The sequence below is a fragment of the Cinclus cinclus genome, chromosome 11 (assembly GCF_963662255.1).
Source record: "Cinclus cinclus chromosome 11, bCinCin1.1, whole genome shotgun sequence".
NCBI lineage: Eukaryota > Metazoa > Chordata > Aves > Passeriformes > Cinclidae > Cinclus > Cinclus cinclus.
Window position 1 is genome coordinate 19818460 of NC_085056.1, and position 16812 is coordinate 19835271.

The 16812-nt window shown below is 50.4% G+C and overlaps 1 protein-coding gene across 1 annotated transcript in view; it reads right to left on the bottom strand.

Annotated features, from left to right (window-relative positions):
- Positions 1-659: 659 nt before the first annotated feature.
- LOC134048150 (hydrocephalus-inducing protein homolog) overlaps positions 660-16812 on the bottom strand; it is a 75972-nt gene continuing 59819 nt past the window's right edge. The window contains exons 48-70 of the mRNA XM_062499749.1: positions 16214-16401; positions 15857-16039; positions 15498-15617; positions 14065-14224; positions 13787-13959; positions 13433-13631; positions 12669-12768; positions 11984-12083; positions 11322-11490; positions 10799-11037; positions 10414-10474; positions 9584-9788; positions 8976-9208; positions 8266-8417; positions 7141-7333; positions 6477-6585; positions 5631-5885; positions 5143-5285; positions 4572-4793; positions 3243-3412; positions 2633-2733; positions 1630-1762; positions 660-822 (exon numbers count right to left, since the gene is read on the bottom strand). Coding sequence (XP_062355733.1) covers positions 660-822; positions 1630-1762; positions 2633-2733; positions 3243-3412; positions 4572-4793; positions 5143-5285; positions 5631-5885; positions 6477-6585; positions 7141-7333; positions 8266-8417; positions 8976-9208; positions 9584-9788; positions 10414-10474; positions 10799-11037; positions 11322-11490; positions 11984-12083; positions 12669-12768; positions 13433-13631; positions 13787-13959; positions 14065-14224; positions 15498-15617; positions 15857-16039; positions 16214-16401 — 3771 coding nt within the window. The remainder of the gene's footprint in view (positions 823-1629; positions 1763-2632; positions 2734-3242; positions 3413-4571; positions 4794-5142; positions 5286-5630; positions 5886-6476; positions 6586-7140; positions 7334-8265; positions 8418-8975; positions 9209-9583; positions 9789-10413; positions 10475-10798; positions 11038-11321; positions 11491-11983; positions 12084-12668; positions 12769-13432; positions 13632-13786; positions 13960-14064; positions 14225-15497; positions 15618-15856; positions 16040-16213; positions 16402-16812) is intronic.

Genomic DNA, 16812 nt, shown 5'->3' on the forward strand with positions numbered 1-16812 from the left:
CTCATCACTTTCTTCTTTCTCTTTGAACAAATCAAGCACTGTTCAGTCACTATTTAGCTACTCTATAGACTCCCTCACAGCAATAAGTGTTTAAGAATTGATGACACAGCGCTCGACTTCTTCAGCGTATTCCTTGGTGTAGCTTAATTAAAACTTCTCTAGAAATTGCTTTATTCATTATTTGCCTCCCTTCCCTGCCTGGCTGGGACTGGAACTACACCACAGGGAAAGTGCCTGCAGCCAAGCGAAGGCTGTGGGTGGGTATCTGGTTCTGTTTGTTGTTGCTGCCAGTGCTGCTGCTTGTTTGTCTGGTTAGACATCCTAGAAAAGAATTGTTACTCCTTTTCCCGTATCTTTGCTGGAAAGCCTTTTAATTTCAAAGTTAGAATAATGTGGAGGGAAGGGGGTCACATTCTCCATTCCAGAGAGGTCCCGCAGAAACCTGTCTTTCCAAGCAAGACAAGCTGACAATTAACAATTTATTGCCAATTGTTTAATTAAAAATTAGTTAATTAACTTAGGTAATTAAAGATAGGATAAAGGTGTTCACTGGAGCTTGCAAGGGTAGCTGCAGAGGTCTCTGGTGAAGGGTGGAAGAAGCCAGCAGAAGACACGATGTTGCTGGCTCCTGCTGGATGCTGCAGCTAACACAAACGCTGTCACTCAGGTGTTAGTTTCCAGTGCACCTGCTTCTTGGGTCCTTGGCCTTTGTCTGTCTGCCGTAACGCAGAGCGTTTTGGTTTATCAAGACTCTCCTGCTCCTGGGCTCTGCCTTTCACAATCACCTCTACCTTCTTCAGAGCCGGCTTCAGCTTATGAGTCCTAGGAAGAAAGGGACTGGTATTAGTCAGATGAACATTTCCAGCCAGCCACTTTTCTGTCTCCTTGCACTGCACACCGTGTTGCATCCTCTGTCTGTGCAAGCAGTGAGCAGCAAATTAAACAACTGCACTCGCTGCAGGGAGGCTGCAGAGGTGCAAGGGCAGCAACATGACCAGCTAAGTGCCTGGGGACCAGCCACAGCACATGGGGTTCCATGTGGAGAAGCAGGCCTTGCTTGTTCCAAAAGGAAGCAGAGCTAGGGACTGGCTGGTCCCCGTATCTCTCGTTACAGATTTTGCAACCCTCCAGGAGCTTAATGTTTCATAGAGTGTCTTTTCACAGTGTCTCCCTAGCAAGGCCAGATGATGATCTTTCTGTGCTCCTCTGGGTGTTTTGCTGCCTCTCTGGGGCTGCCTGTCTCCAAGCCCACCTCCCCATCCCAGTCAGAGGGACTGAAGGGAGGGTCTTAAGGGATGAACCAGGCTGTGCTTGGTGATGGCCAGCAATAGGACAGGAGGCAATGGGCAGAATCTGAACAGGAAATTCCACTTGAACCTGAGGAAGAACTCCTCTCCTGTGCAGGTGACAGGTTGCCCAGAGAGGCAACAGTGAGGGAGTGTCCCTCACTGGAATTATTCCAGAGCCCTCTGGACCCAACCCTGTGTCATGTGCTCTGGGATGGCCCTGCTTGAGCAGGGAAGTGGGACCAGATGACCTACTGTGGTCCTTTCCATCCCATGCCACCCTGTGACTCAGTGATACCCATCCGAAGCGGGAGTTCTGGGCAAGTGTGTAGACGTTGCCCACCTGAAGAGTATGGTGGTCCTAAACTTCCCCGCGTGCTTTGGGGAGAACAGCACGTGAAAGATCTGCTTTTGGCCAGGAGGGATGATGCCGTGGCAGGGGTTGATGTAGAACAGTGGCAGGTCTTTGATGTCATCTGGGCAGATTTCCAGGGAGGAACTAACACACTGCAAATAGAGGTGTTTTTGTTTGAAGCGCTGTAGCTTCTTGGAGTGGTCCTTCTGCTTGGGCTGCTGCTGAGAATAATGCTGCTGATGCTGCTGCTGCTCAGAATCCTGCTGCTGCTGATGCTGCTGCTGCTCAGAATCCTGCTGTTGCTTGGCAAGCTGCCGCAGTCCAGAAGGATGCATCTCAAAAGGATGGTCCTGCTGCCACCAGAAAGGATGCAGCAGCTTTCTGTGATGGCTCAGAGGATTGGAGGAGAGGAACTGACCTGCAGAGAAGAAGAGAACACCTTTCAAAGACCAATCCTATGTTCCCAGCAAATCTGCCTTCTGCTGCAGGTAAGTGGAAGAGATCTGGAATGCACTTGGAACATCTCTAGCCGAGTACTTTCAGCAGGAAATAGAGCATCTGGGAGCAAGGTCTCTGCCTGCAGCACACATTCCTGTGCCAAATGAGAAGAGTTGGTTTTAGACAGTGACTTTACATTTGCCCTGGAGTGGGGAACTGCACACAGACAGTGGCTGCAGGGCAGCTCACTCATTACACCATTGTTTTTCCCAGTCTCAGACTTCTCAAAGAGATGACCTGATGTCCCCTTTCCCAGTCCTGACCCAGCGTGTGGCTCTTCCCAGAGCCTGGCTCAGCTCCTTTGCAGAGCAGAAGGGGCAGAGCAAGAACAGAAGGGGCTGAAAGGCAGAGGGGGACAAGGAGAAAAATCTCCAGCTGCACTTGGGAAGATGCTGATGAAAGTGAATGTGTGGACAAGGATGCAAAAGCAATTCAGGGTCAAGTGGCAGGGTCTGCTCCCCAGGCCCTCAGCCACCAAGTGAAATGCCCTTACGCATCAGAGTGGTTGAGTATGGTTTCTTCACTGCTTTACTATCTGCAGCTTCCATCCAGCTGTATTCCAGGGCTATATTTCCTGTGTTGTGTATCCTGAAACTGAAAAGCAAGAAGGAGGAATAAAAAAACCAAGTCCAATAAATGTAAAGCAAATAGTGCAATAACATTGTCTGATGGACTCCTGGTACCACTTTCTGCTGAGGACCATCTTCTTCTCCAGGCACCTCTACTATGCTCAGACTGCTGTCCTGGGTGGCCCAAAAAGTATTTCGAAGTCTGGAAGTTTAAGAGGAAAGGGCCAACGCGGTGCCCAGGACATTGAAGCTAAGAGGCTTACTCTGCACTTTAGGTCTTGGCTTGACTGCAAACTTATTCTTGAGCAGATGAGGACAAGTGACATGCAGTAAAAACAAACCCATGGCTGGTCTCAGCAGAAAGATATGGCAGCACTGAACCTCTGCTGACCACCGTCTCCTGCTTGGCTTTGTATGCACATAAATGGGCTTGTGCTGGTTTTGGCTGGGGTAGAGTTCGGGGAAGCGGGCACTGGCTCAGCCCTGGCAAAGGCAGCTCCCGCTCACAGGGCCCTGCTGGCCTCCAGCACTCACATGTCTTTCCTTGTCTGGTTGGGCAAGGTATCCTTGAGCTGAACCACTATCAGGTTCCGTTTGAACTCGGTGTAGCCAACAACAGCACTGAGGTACACCTTGGCCTCCTGGATGCTCTCATCCACAGTGTAAGCCGGTGCCGGTTCTGGTTCTGGGGCTGTCTGGACCATCTGCAAACAGAGGAGGGAAGAATCACTGAGCAGAGCCCAGAAAGTCAGGCTGACAAGGGAATCTGTTGGCCCCCAAGATCAGCCTCACAGAGGGACTAGAAAGGACCATTCACTTCTACTTTCCTGGAAAGATGACAAGACTGGGACTGATCCGCTACAGTAGTTGTTCCTACCTGTTGATCAAAGCAGTCACTACCACAGCTGTTAATATATCCATGGAGACTATAGCTGCATTCCAGTCCCTGTACTTCAACCTTGTAAGAGGGACTGGCTTTTTTCCTGGTCCCCTACAAATCCAGCAGGTCTCACAATTAGGATTAAGTTTGCCTGCTGGAGCTCTGTGGATGGAGAACCCCAGGACTGAAGACCTCTAGAAAGCGCCTTTTTCTTCTTGTCTTAAGAGCAAGTGCTCTCCAGATGTCATGTGTGGAGCAACAGCCACACTGCTGGGAGCTGGGAGTGGGCACTTTGGGAAGTGAAAGATCTCAGTAGCAAAGTCTCCAACTGCAGATGTGCTGATAGAAAAGAGGATGGTTTAGAGGCCTTAAAATGGTCCAGAAACTCAGACAGGACTTTCACCCAAGATGAGTATGTTTGGTAATAATGACAATAAAAGCAGGAGTCTCTGGAGATGATCCTTCTCCAGACTCCTCCATTCTGTCATACTGAGCCTGGGCTACTCCATGATGAGATATCCCACACAATACAGAGACCACAACCATACTCTGGTATCCATGCAGACAAAACTCGGAGTTCACCAGTATGTGCAGCAGAAGTGTATTTCTCTCCACTTCAAAAGAAGAGACATGGTGCAAGAGACTTAACTGCTCGTTGGTGAAAAGGCACCTAATGAGATGAAGAGATTTCTAACACCATTAAATGGGATAAAATCATATAACGTTGTCTCCCATTCAACATGGGCTGCAACACTTGTGCTTGTGGCACAGACTGATAGTTTGTGTGTGGCTAAAGGTCTCTTGTCAAAAGGCTCTTGTGTGATTGTATCTGGTCACTGTGCATCTCCCCTAGAATGCACTGCTGCTGAACCCCACGGCTGCCCAATGTCCAGAGGAAGCAGGAGCTGCTCAGCCAGCAGTGATGGTGTTATGGTGGTCTTTTTGTAAAAGCTAGGTTGGCTTTTTGCTGTTTTGCTCCTTACCTTCTCTTTCTCAGGCCAGCTGGCTGACATGTCCTTCCTGGTGGTATCCTCCATTGTGACAATGCACATTCGGTCCTCCCAATCCTGAACCATCCTTTGTGGTAGCTCAGAGTTGGTCTTGATCACCTTACATTTCACAGGGTGCCTCCTGAAGGTGGCTGGAACATCTGATTTCAAGGTGACTGTGATGTCCTTGGCATAGCCAGGATGGAGGTGTCCCATCTAGGGAGAATCAGGCAGTCAAGACCAAACTGGAAGGAAGCACTGCCAAGGGCAGGACTGACAGCAAAAGGGACTGATGTGGTGAGGTGCTGTGCCAGGAATCTGCACCTCGGTGTGGATTTATGTGAACTCTGATAGACAAAAGTGTGAACAGAAGGTGCCACCTCCCATAACGTGAAGCCTTTTCTGCAAGGCTGGCAGCCTTGGCCCAGCCAAGCCAGGGACTGCATCTCCTACATGGATGGCACTGGAAGTGGCTATCACTGCTATGTCAGGACTCCCTGCCAGCGCCCAGGAACAGCAGGGCAGGGCTTGAGCAATGGGGAAAGGGAGAGCAGTCCACGCTCACCTTGGGGGAGAACTGGAATGCGGCGTCTGCCTCCCACTCAAAGCGCATGACCTTCGTACTGGTATGGTTGGTGATGGTGAAGGTCCTGCGGTAGGGCCTCCCGACAGGACAGTCCCCAAACTGGATGTGATTCAATCTGACAGCTGTTAAGGAGGAGAGCAAGAGATCTCAGTATGCAGGGAGCTCCACCCGCCCCTTTCATGTGCACAGACAGCTGTATGTTCAATGCTTCCTTGCTCCAAGCCTTCCTCCCCGTGGGAGGGAGTTCCCCAGGCCTCTCCCCATCCCACCACTTTCAGAGAAACACTCTGACACATCCCTAAGCCAGCGACATGCAGCATGGCACACGCTGCTCTGCATGCATGGCTACCACAGCCACAGGCCACCAAGTCCCGTGGCTGACAGCCCAGGCCTGGCTAGAGAAAGGACACACTTGATCAGATATTTTCTTCTTCCTTGCTCCACCTAGGCAGCCTCTCCTCTCTTACCATCAATAATGTCTTTCTTCAGACTGCGCTTAGCTCTCCTCTCATCTGTGTCTTCCTCTAGTCCATCAAGGGTGAATTCATCCTTGTGGCCTTCACCCACCAGCTCTATTAGGGTCTTCTTAGAGTAGATGTCTTCCAGTAACACACAAATCTTCCCTTCCAGATGTTGAGTCAAGGTGGGTTTGAAAATGACGTCAATATTTGTTGATTGCCCATGATGCAGAAAGAAGAAAGGCTTCTCTGGGGGCTTGCTCTCTGCACAGCAATGGAAATCAGAGTTAAGTGATACAGCTCTACAGAGGAAATACTTCCATAGGATATATGAGGAAGAAGAGGTTGAAACCAGCTGCCCTCTAAGCACAGCTTCTACCCCAGTGGTTCCAAACCCTCTTCCTATGTTCACGAGACTGCCACCTCCAGACACATCAGCACTTAGAGCAGCTGAACCTCACGTTGATGCCCAGCTGTCATTCCATCCGCTTCCAGCCAGTTCCAGCCATATGGAAAGCTGAGCCAGAGAGTGCTTTTGGCTTCTGCTGGCTGTTTGTGTGCTCAGGGGCTGCATCTGTTCCAGCTGGTACCTTCCCAATGCAGCAAATACCTCAGAGGGTCCACTGAGGTAGTGACAGTCCCCCACAGCTCAACCCACCGTGTCTAGAAGAACTGAACAACTTCTCACAACTTTCTAGGAGGAAACCCTGCAAAAGGTCCCCAAGAAAAGCTGGGGGGACAGAGAGCCCAAGGAAAGAAACTGTGTCTAACATCTGGCTGCTGCTCAGAGAAGCCAAGAGCAGGGCACACGTTTTCCCTCTGTGCATGATCACGCTTCATGGTTAATAAATTTACCATTTCCAACGCAGTCCTCTTCCACATCTTCAGTGTAGAATCTCTCGAGTGTGGAGCCCCTGCCTTTCAAGAAGAACGCTCCGTGCTCATCCTCCAGGTGTAACATAAACTGAGAAAAGGGAACAGAGAGCACAGTGATACTGGTGTGAGTACAGGATGGCACAGGGACTGACACCGCAGTGCTGCTGGTCCCGCAGGGGAACCCAGCACCTCTCCCACTGCAAACAGCCCTTAGCACAATAGGTTAAGGCAAACCAGCCAGGAAAAAAAGGGTCTTCAGAGACATCTGGATACCACTAACACAGAACCAAACGGGACAGAAAGTAATGAGCAGATTGTATTTAAACCACAACTAAGTTTGCTTGAAATGTAGTAAACTAGAATCAAATGCAATCTAATGGAACTGGGAAATCACACATCACCGTGAGAACAAAAGGTGACGAGAGACAGGGGGGAAAATACTCCATCACCACTCCACCTGTGTTTAACTTAAAGAAGAAAGACTGGATGGAAAATTCCCAAGAACTCCCTTCTTGGATGTCAGTCACTTGCTTAAAATTAATTTCTCACACCTCTTCTTAGGTGTGCCATGTTTTCTGGGACCCTTCCCCTGTGCCACAGGCATGTGTTCCCAAACCAAGCCATTCCTTGTGCAGGTTCTCACCTTGACAGGTACGATGCCATTGTTACGGATGACCAGGGGAAGCATCTCTGAATCCCCCACCCGGAGTCTCTTGAAGCGCAGCACAGCATTTCCCCTCTTGCTGCGAGCACTTGGGCACACGACTGTCACCTGTGGCTCATGCCCCTTCCCACTGATGGTGAAGGTCAGGGTTTGGGGCTTAATTTGCACAGAGCTGCAGGAGAGGCACAGAAACAATTTCAGCTGGCACTAACCCATTTCTCTCTGGGCAAGTGAAGCAGCAAGCGCCACCCACAATGTTTTCCCTGCCTGGTGCCCCTGTACCCCACAACACAGCCCCCCACCAGCCTCTTCCCAATCCACGCAGGGCCATTCACAAGAGGAATCTGCTCCAAAGAACCAGAGCCTTCCACAATAACAGTTAATAATTTCACTTAATTGAATCATGCAGTACAGCAGGTAAATAATGAGGCACTAGATGAGATATGGCAAATCCCCTGGCTGCAGGGAGATGAGACATCTGCAACAAGCAAAAGCACAGCAGGAAAGCAATATAAAAGCAAGGAGGCAAAAGTAAATCATCACCATCAATAAAGATAATTTCCAAGAACAGTAAAATAGCAATTTTGTATTAGGAATGAGACTTCTCTTGTTCCAATTCAGCCACTAAAGGCTTGAGGAAGAACAGGTCAAAGCCCCACTAGAGAGGTCCCAGGGCAGAGGAACTGGGCTCCTCTTTCAAACCAGCTCCAATCACTAACATAAAACCGCTTAATGAATGCCAGGGAACCACAGAGGATCACTTAATTTTACAGAATCTAAGAGGAAATTTTGACTGCTGACTTGCTGGCACCAAACTGTTCATCTCAGCCTTTGTCCTTGGAAACCCACAGCTCAGCTGCAGCACATCTCAGTAACTTCCAGTTGGCTACCTAATATTTCTGTGTCTTCATAGTTCCTCCTCCAGGCTAAACCATCAGCCTCATTTTTCTGCTCTTTCTAACAGCTACTGCCTCCCAGATCAACTCATGCCAAGTACTCTGCCTAAGGCTACTGAAAGCATTAGAGCTAACAAGAGATCTGTGCCTTCCCAGTGGAGAGGCAGTTTTCAGTGAGGCCTCCCCCAGTATTCCACTGGCAATTTACCTTTTTGGGATGACAAGGGAAGCCTTGAAAGTACAGCTGTAGTTCTGCTTCTCTGGTGGGGTGAAGGTCACCGTAGCAACGGCATTGGATGAGCCAGGAATGGACATCATGTCAGGATACAACTTGAAAATGTTATTGATAGGGCTTTTTTCCTTGGGGAAACCCAGAGAGAAAAGTTAGGAGAAAGCACCTTTCAACATGACACAGTTTTATTCATAAATGCATTACTGAGAACAGCCCCAGACAGTGTGTCATCCTTCCTGCTTCCCGAGGCAGGCTCCCTCTCTCCCAGGGAATGCTGACCTCGTGCTAAAGCATTGTGTGTTTTGAGTGCTGGCAGCTGCCCCAGCATATACGGAAGGTGGGCGCTGCATGGAAAAACCCTGCAAATAACCTAGAACTGGCCTTCAAATAGAAGGAAAGGCCAGGGAGCCCGAGGAAATGCTCTGCTTTGAGCCCTGGCATGTCAGTTCATAACAGCCCCTCTCTGAGTGTGCTTCCCACTGAAGACCCAGAGGTGTGAGCCAAAACCTTGCTTGGGACATGCAAAATTCAACACAGCTGTTCCCTGGCTCTGCTGCTCTCCCTTGCAGTTTAACCTGCACTAAGCTAGACTAGTCTGGGCCACAGGAAGCAATCCATCTGGAGAACAAAACAAACTCTCACAAGGGCTTTAGAGGGCAGCCATCACCTTGGCCTCTTGATCTTACCTTTCCAGGCAGGGGTTTGTTGGAGAGGACCACGTCACATGGCAGACCACTTGTATTGTAGACACTGAAATGAGCTTCAGCCTCTTGCCCAACCAGAACCTTGGTGAAGACAAATTTGTTCTCTTCTCTGACAAACAGACCCGTGCCTTTGACTGACCGCAGCTTGCAGCTGAGGTTGGTGCTGCTGCAGATCGGGTACTCCTCAAAGGTTAACATGACATCCTCAACAAGTGCTGTGGACAGACAAGAGGAATGAGCGTGGAAAAGCCTCCCTGATGAATTTATCTGCACCCTGCTGGCCTCTCAGAAGGCTTGATGAGCCCCTTCTGCCGATGTGACTGCTAAACCCAAGCTTGGGTGGGGGAGCTGGCTGTGAGGATGGAGCTCAGTCATCCTCAGTCTTAGAGAGCATTGCTTTCCTTTTATCCTTCCGTGCATCCCTCTCAGCCTGGGAGGGATGAGTCCACTGGTGGACTTGAAGAGGGCTGGAACCTCTTCAAGGATTTTAAGGTGGGACACCAGGGTTAGTGTGCCTCTCTATCCTAGCAGCAAGTTGAGGTGCTGATCAGCAGCAGGTGTGACCAAGGGAACCTATGGACAGGATGTACCTGGGAGGCAGGATTCGGCAATCAGGGTAAAGGGAATGCCCACGGGATTGTCCTTGAGGTCTCTGCCCATGATGTCAATGTAGAGCTGCTCCTCACATGTCCCCTCCTGCCCTGCGAGGCATTCCACTGTGATCTTCTGCTGGCCCCACGGAGCGACAGAGCCGGAGCAGGGGGACACCGTGAACATGCCAAGACTGAGGTAACCCTGCAGAAAAAGTTCCAAGAGAGGCTGATGGCTAATAGCTGTGCCCTGAGCACCCCAACAAAGAGTATGTCCTGCCTTGGCCTCCAGATGGGGCCAAGTACCCAGTCCCAGGGCAGGGAAGGATGAATCCATGGCCCAAAGGCAGCTCCAGGCTGAGACCAACCAGCCAAGAGGAGCTGCAAGCCTGTCACAAGTGACAGAGAGAAAGGAGTTTGTGTGTAAAGAATGAAGGTGGTAGCTGTGATCCTTCAACCTCCAGAGGTAACACAGGACAGTAGAAATGGCTGTGAGAAATGATGGGAGAGAGGTAAGGGACTGGGAAGAAGAAAAAGCAATGTGTTCTGAGCTCTGTGGACTGGGATTTTAGTGGGGGATGTTTTTGCTTCTGTGGTGTTCACACACCTATGCTGGCTAGCAGCTGTCAAACACAGGACCTGCTCCCCTCTGCTGACCCCACAGCTCCAGGTCTGAGCCAGAGTACAGGACTGTCAGTGGGACTGAGCACATCCTGGACTCCATCCTGAAGACTACATCCCACCCTGTGGTGATCAGCCCCCAGCCTGGGCACAGCAGCATGTTCTCACATCCCCTGCAGCAGCACTGCTGGGGAGCAGGAGTCACCCACCTGTGTCAAGGAGCTTGATTTCAGCTTTGTCGCTGGTGGAGCGGATTCCTCTTGCTTTGAGCTGAGGAAGGAGAAAGGAGAGGTGTCTGTCATGCTGAGCTCCCCTGCCTTTCTCTGAGGTCAAAGCTGGCTTTCCTCCCCACAGAGGAAAGCCTTCCTGCTGCTGATGGCTCCCAGAGAGCAGCCTGCAGCACCCAGTGCTGCAGAGAGCAGCTCTACCACCAGCTTCATAGTACACATGGGGATACCAAGGTGATGTTTTGCTCCCTCTCCCCAAGCTAGGGATGCAGATGGATGATAGCCCAGGTCTCCTGGCTGCCTGCCACATACCAGCCATGGGGTGGTGCCTCCTCAGACAGGAAGGGTGGTGCAGGGCTTCTCATACCTTTTGCTTGCCAATGCAGATGCATCCTCGGGTGCTTGGAGGATGTGGAATTTGAAGTTGAGCATGCCTCTGTTCTCCAGCACAACAGTCTGGGTCTTCTTGGTGCCCTTGAGCATGGCCCCAAAGTTGATGGGTGAGGCAGGCTCAATACTGTACTTGCTGTACACAGCTTTTGCCGACACCCTCACTGGGATGGTGGCAACAGTCTGGCTTCCTTCCCCTGAGCTGGCATCTATCACCTGTGTGCACAGGAAGGGGTGGTAAACAAAGCCAAGAGGCCAGCTTGCTCTACCCCAGTCGCCAGCCTCCACCCCAGGCCTCCATCAATTTACCCTCCCTGTTTAAGCACCTCCTCCAGAGTCAGATTCTCACCTCCACTTAGGAAGCCTCCCAATGGTTTTGAAAGACTTTGTGTATGTAGGAAAGAGGATTCTCCAGTTAAAGCCTTCCTTCCTTTAGATACCTATCCTGTTGATGCTCCCAAAACACCGTGTGATAACAGAGCCTGGCCCAGGGGGCTCACCTGGCAGTACAGGATGGGTTTGTTCTTGACGACCATTTCCCTTGTGGGGTGGAAGACCATCTCAACATTCACACCAGGCTGGGAGGCAATCAGCATGCCCGACTGAGGCTCAATAGTGAAGTGGGATGCCAAATCTTGCATCCTGGGACCTGCATTCTTCAGCACAAAACTGAAGGGGAGAAAGGGAAGGAATGGAGATCTCTGCAGTAAAAAGTATACATCCCACCAGCACAGCCAGGACTTTGTATAGGATTAGGGAAAAAAAAGAAAAGGGAGAGTCCAACTCTGCTCAGGGAATCCTGGATCTTGTCAGAGAGTGCAGGCAATCACGAGGTTACTGCAAGAACCCTTGACACCAAAATTTTTCATTCACTTCTTTACAGAGTTTCAGAAAGAGAAAGGAGGTGACCATCAAAGAAAGGCAATGAATCTCAGCATTTCAGTGGCTGACATTTCGGGAACTCTCTTTTGGGTTCCTCTTGGGCTGTGGAAAACTGCTGGTTTATGGCTGGGTTCTTTGGTAAAATAGTTGAGATTAGAGAGCCCAGGTTTTGTATTTATCAAGAGGTAGCCAGCATTGAAACACGTTCTAGCCATTGACAGAGGCAGAAGGCAGGCCTGGCAACCCCAGGAAATGTTCACTACCAGGTAGCTGGACTCACCGGTACTCAATGTTGTGTATCCCTTTGTTCTTTAGACTCAGGACTTTCTTCACATTTTCCAGGACATGAATGGTTCCAAATTCCAAGCTTCCATCTGGACCTGCAGAAAACCCGCAGAACAAGGTCAAACACGGTATTTGTGAGCTGCTGCAGAATACACCAGGTCACAAGCTACATGGAGGTCTTGGCACAAAACCCTTTTCAGCAAGTTTCTGTTCTTGAAAGTGTTTTCAGCTACTTGTCTACCCGTTCTCTTCTTACTCAAAATATCTGCAAGCTTAGTAGCTAAGCCTTAGGAGCTTGGCTTCCATTTCCTCACTTCCAAGCACAAATCCAATTACTTTATATGCTGTGCTGAGCCTGTGGCAGTTGCCAACTGCCTGTTCACATCTCTGTGGTTTCAAAGCCCCCAAATCCAATCTGCACGTGAAGCTGTACACTTCAAAGGTCAGAGGGGAGAGACTTAAGGCTGTCAGTGCCCTGATGAGGTTTTATTACACACAGCTTGCAGGGTATGTGCTTTATGTATCCATCCCATCCCATCCCATCCCATCCCATCCCATCCCATCCCATCCCATCCCATCCCATCCCATCCCATCCCATCCCATCCCAAGTGCTTTGGTCTCCCACCTCCCAAGGCAGTGCAGTGCACCTGGACTGCTTTCTTTGGGAGGCATCCACTGACCTTCAGGCATGTCGATACTCAGAGAAACATCACAGACCTCTGCAGAGATCTCAATGTCTTCAGCCTGAACAATCCCCAGGATGTTTCCTGTATCTGAAACCTGAAGCAGCAAGAAACAAACATTGTTCAGATGATTCTTTTAGTAGACAGCCTGTAAGTCCTTGTCTCTGCTGGCAGCTTCCTCTGTGGCCTCCTTGGCTTCACAAATGTTGGTGGACTCACAAGCTTTGTTCACCTGCCCCAGTGGGATTCTGCTGCAGAAAAAAAGCCCTATCAGCCCAAATCTGTGCTCCTATAGCAGGGAACACTGCTGCCAGAGCATCCTTGAGAGGCACAGGGATGTAAGAACAACCACAAGAACTGTGAGGTGTCTCAGAGCAGATGGCATTGACATGCCTCTCCAATCACCTAGCACCCTCTCTGAAACGCAGCCCCTAAACCACGGGGAACAAAATCCCAGCGGGAGTGTTTGTTGCACTATGCAAGAGCTTCCGACAAAGTCCAAGAGGAATGTAGAGATAACACTGCAGTCTGTACAACCAAACAACAGCCTTCAACCACTCACAGGGACAAAGTGGTTGTGGTACAGGCTCAGGATGCAGTGTCTGGTTATCTGGGGGGATGTGGATGCACTGCACGTCCTGGCAAACGCAGTGTAGAGGCAGAGGTTGGGGTCACAGCACCCTTGAATCTGTCAGGTGCAGCTCTTCCTGAGTCCACCCCTAAGAGCACACAGCTGCAGGGCAGGGCCCAGTCCCTCTCACCTCTAGTCGCAGGGTCTTCTTAATGCTGCCAATCTGCTCGGCCTTGAAATTCAGGGTCACTTCAAACTCTGAGTGGGGATCAATGATGCCGTTATCTTGTGACAAGGAGAAGGCCTCAACAAGGTCATCCAGCCCAGTGAGCTGCCAGGCCATGGGCAGTAGGGTGTTGTTTTTCAGGACCAAGGTCCTGCTGTCAGTCCTGCAGAGACAGGAAGGCACTTGGCATCAGCTGCTGGACGGTCACACCAGCCTCACCACTGAATGCAACTTGCAGCAGCTCCATCCATGCCCTGGAAACCAGGTCAAACATTTTCTCTTTGTCACAAGTCCTGGAGTGCTTGTGGGAGGACTGACCTGTGCAGAAGCAGCTTGTCAAAAGACAGCTCCAGGGGGCTGACCTCCAGCATCACGTGCACCCCATGGCAGCACAGGCTGAAAACCACTGGGTCTGGGTTCTTCTCAATGCAGCAGATGAGTTTGTCTTCCAGGAAGCCAGGGGAAGTGGGGTATGCCCAAATGGTCAGCTCCTAGACCCGGCCCCACAGAAAGAAATAGAAAGAGCACTGTGTGTGAGCAGGAGGAGCAGCTCCTGGGCACTTGTACAGTGCCAGCTCTACCTGCCCTCCTCCTACCTGCTTCTCCTTTGGTTTGAGTGTCATGCTGGGAGGGTCCAAAAGGAATGTCACTGCTTTCCCATCATTCTCAAAGGAGAACTGGACCTCTGCATCCACAGGGGAGTTGTTGAGGATGGTTAAATTCTCTGAGTTGCCGGGACAGTTCCGGGCCTTGTACCTGTCCACAAAAGGGGAAAAGGCTGCAGAGGAGACTGTTGCCTTTGCCACACGTCGAGGAGAGCTCCATGTGCACCCAAAGAAGCGGTGCTGGAAGACCCAGTTCTAACAAACAAGTGAGGGAAATGGATCCCAGTCAGGGGCATGGACGTGTGCTCATCCTTGCCTTACTTTGATGCCTTCCCCTGGACTTGGTGCCTCCACCCCAGAAGCCTGATGATGCTCAGGCCACTTCAAGAGTTTTTAATACAATGTAAATTCAAGGGTGCCTAGAAAAGCAACAGTACACCAGGCACATGGGTTCTTTCCCCTTCTTGGGGTGCCTTCCCTGCTGAGTACAAAGAAAGAAAACTCTTTCTTTAAACTCTTCTCTTTTGGAAAAAAGTTTAGTTAATCTCTTTCATAAAAGTCATAAAAATCCTTTGGATTTCATGCGTTAGCTCAACATCTGAGAAGGAAATTTAAAGCATCAATTCCCAAGAGGAATGCAAATAGATAACAAATGACCCTTCTCTCAGGTGTGGAAATGACTTTGGAGTGAAAGGGTTAAAGAGGCAAAGAGAAATCCCAGATTATCCATCAGCCTGGCTAAAGATTGTCTGGTTGTTTAAACTATTTTGATTTCATTTCCTTACATTGGCAAAATAGACCTAGCCCTCCAGATCTCCCATGGAGACAAGAATTTAATGTTAAATAGTATTTAAAAAAAAAAGTGACAGTAAAAGTAGAAATACACAATAGCTTCAATGACAGCGTGTTTAGGCAGACTTTACCTAGCAGTGAGGATGCAATGTCATCACAGGAAAATGTACATGATGCTGTACATTCCCCCTGACACCCATTGGCAGGTGAACCATAAATCTTATTATTAATTACAGATTAATGAAAGGTTCACAAAACCATCTACAGAAGAATTGCTCAATCAGGCTACCTGCAGAGCTCAAAGCACCTCTAAAACCACCATACAGTTCATTCCCTACAGGGTGAAGCTGAGATGTGGAGGGGGACAGAAGTTGCCCCCCAAGTCTCCTTTGGTCTGGAAGCAGCATGCGGCTCTGGCCACCAAGGTGGCCACCAAGACACCCACCGGGTAGGCAGAGCAGCTCCTCCAAGGCCCATTTGCCTCTTATCTGCTCAAGTTCACACATCTGTGGTCCTTCAATCCCATGTGTCTCCCAGGACTCTGCTGGGGACTGCCCTGGATTGTGCCAGCAGGACAGCATGTCTCTCCAAGCATGTCCAGGAAAGAACAAGGCCCAGCAGGGAGCACATACCACTCTCTTGATTTCCCACACAGCAGAGGTCCAAAGTGGAATTGCTTTGTGCTCTCAACATATTCCTTGAAGATGATTTCATCTGCCTCCATGGTCTCCCTCCACTGTGGAAACACCAGCCTGGGCAGAGAAAGTGGGGAAGAAGGAACTATGAGATGCTCCAAGTAGGAAATGTAGTCAGAAAGCCATAACCCTTCCTGGTGGCTGAGGCACCATCTGCCTTCCCAGCTCCCAGCACAGGAAGAGATGCTGGGTGACCTCAAGCAGCACCACCTGCCCAGGCCAGAAGCACCAAGGGGCAGCCCTGGCTGTGAGTTCAGGGGGCAGCAGTGTGGGAGGCTGCCAAGGGCCAGCCTTACCGCGGGTTCTGGCTGATGCTGGGGTACACGCCCGTGCCACTGCAGGGCAGCTCGTACTGGCGCTTTGTCTCCACGAGCTCAAACCTCAGCGTGTGCTCAAACTTCCCTGGCCTTTTGGTGGAGAAGTGGACCTTCAGTTCCACCTCACCGTGGCCAGGCACAATCCATCGGTACCGTTTCAGCCTGGCAATTAAAGAGGAGGCTTCAGACATTGCTAAGGAGCAAATGAAACAAGGAGGGTGCACTGGCCATCCCGTGGAGGCACTGGCACAGGGTCACTGTGGAGCTGGGGATGACGGACCTTGTTTGGCAAGAGGACCAAGAAGCAGAGGCATCACCTCTTCCCATGTGGCTCACCTGTGGAATTCTGTGGGGGTTGAGGCTCTTTTCAGCACACTGTTGGATCTGGTTGCAGAGGAATCCTGGGGACTTTCTGTTCTGTGTGTGGAGATATGGTTCTCCTTTGGAGAGTTGTCTCTGCTGGCTGCTTTATGTGTCTTTGGTTGGCCCTCAGCAGAACTGCCCTTGGCATCTGGGGCCTTGGCCTAAGGGGAGAGAGAAAAGGGAGGGACAGGTGAGCCCTAAGACATCCCCATCCTGGAAAGCAAAGCAGGTATTTCTCAACCAATGGAAGAGAGAATAAATAAACAAATAAGTCCACCTGCCCAGGGTCTTGGTCTTCCTTACTGGTGTTTGTTTTACCTAGGACACCCCTTCTCACTTCAGGACCCTGTTCTCAAAGGAAGTTGACAGTTTTAGGTGGTTTTTTTTCCCTCTTGTCTTACAGAACTGCTCTGTCTCCCGCAGAGCTGTCGCTTTTGTCCCATCCCTGACAGAAAGGAGACCTGCAGACATGGGGCCCCATCACATCTTCACTACCTCTCCACAGTGATCCTTCTCCATCCAACCTGTCCCCCATGCCCCCATCTAGCCTGGTCCCTGCCCTGGCACCTTCA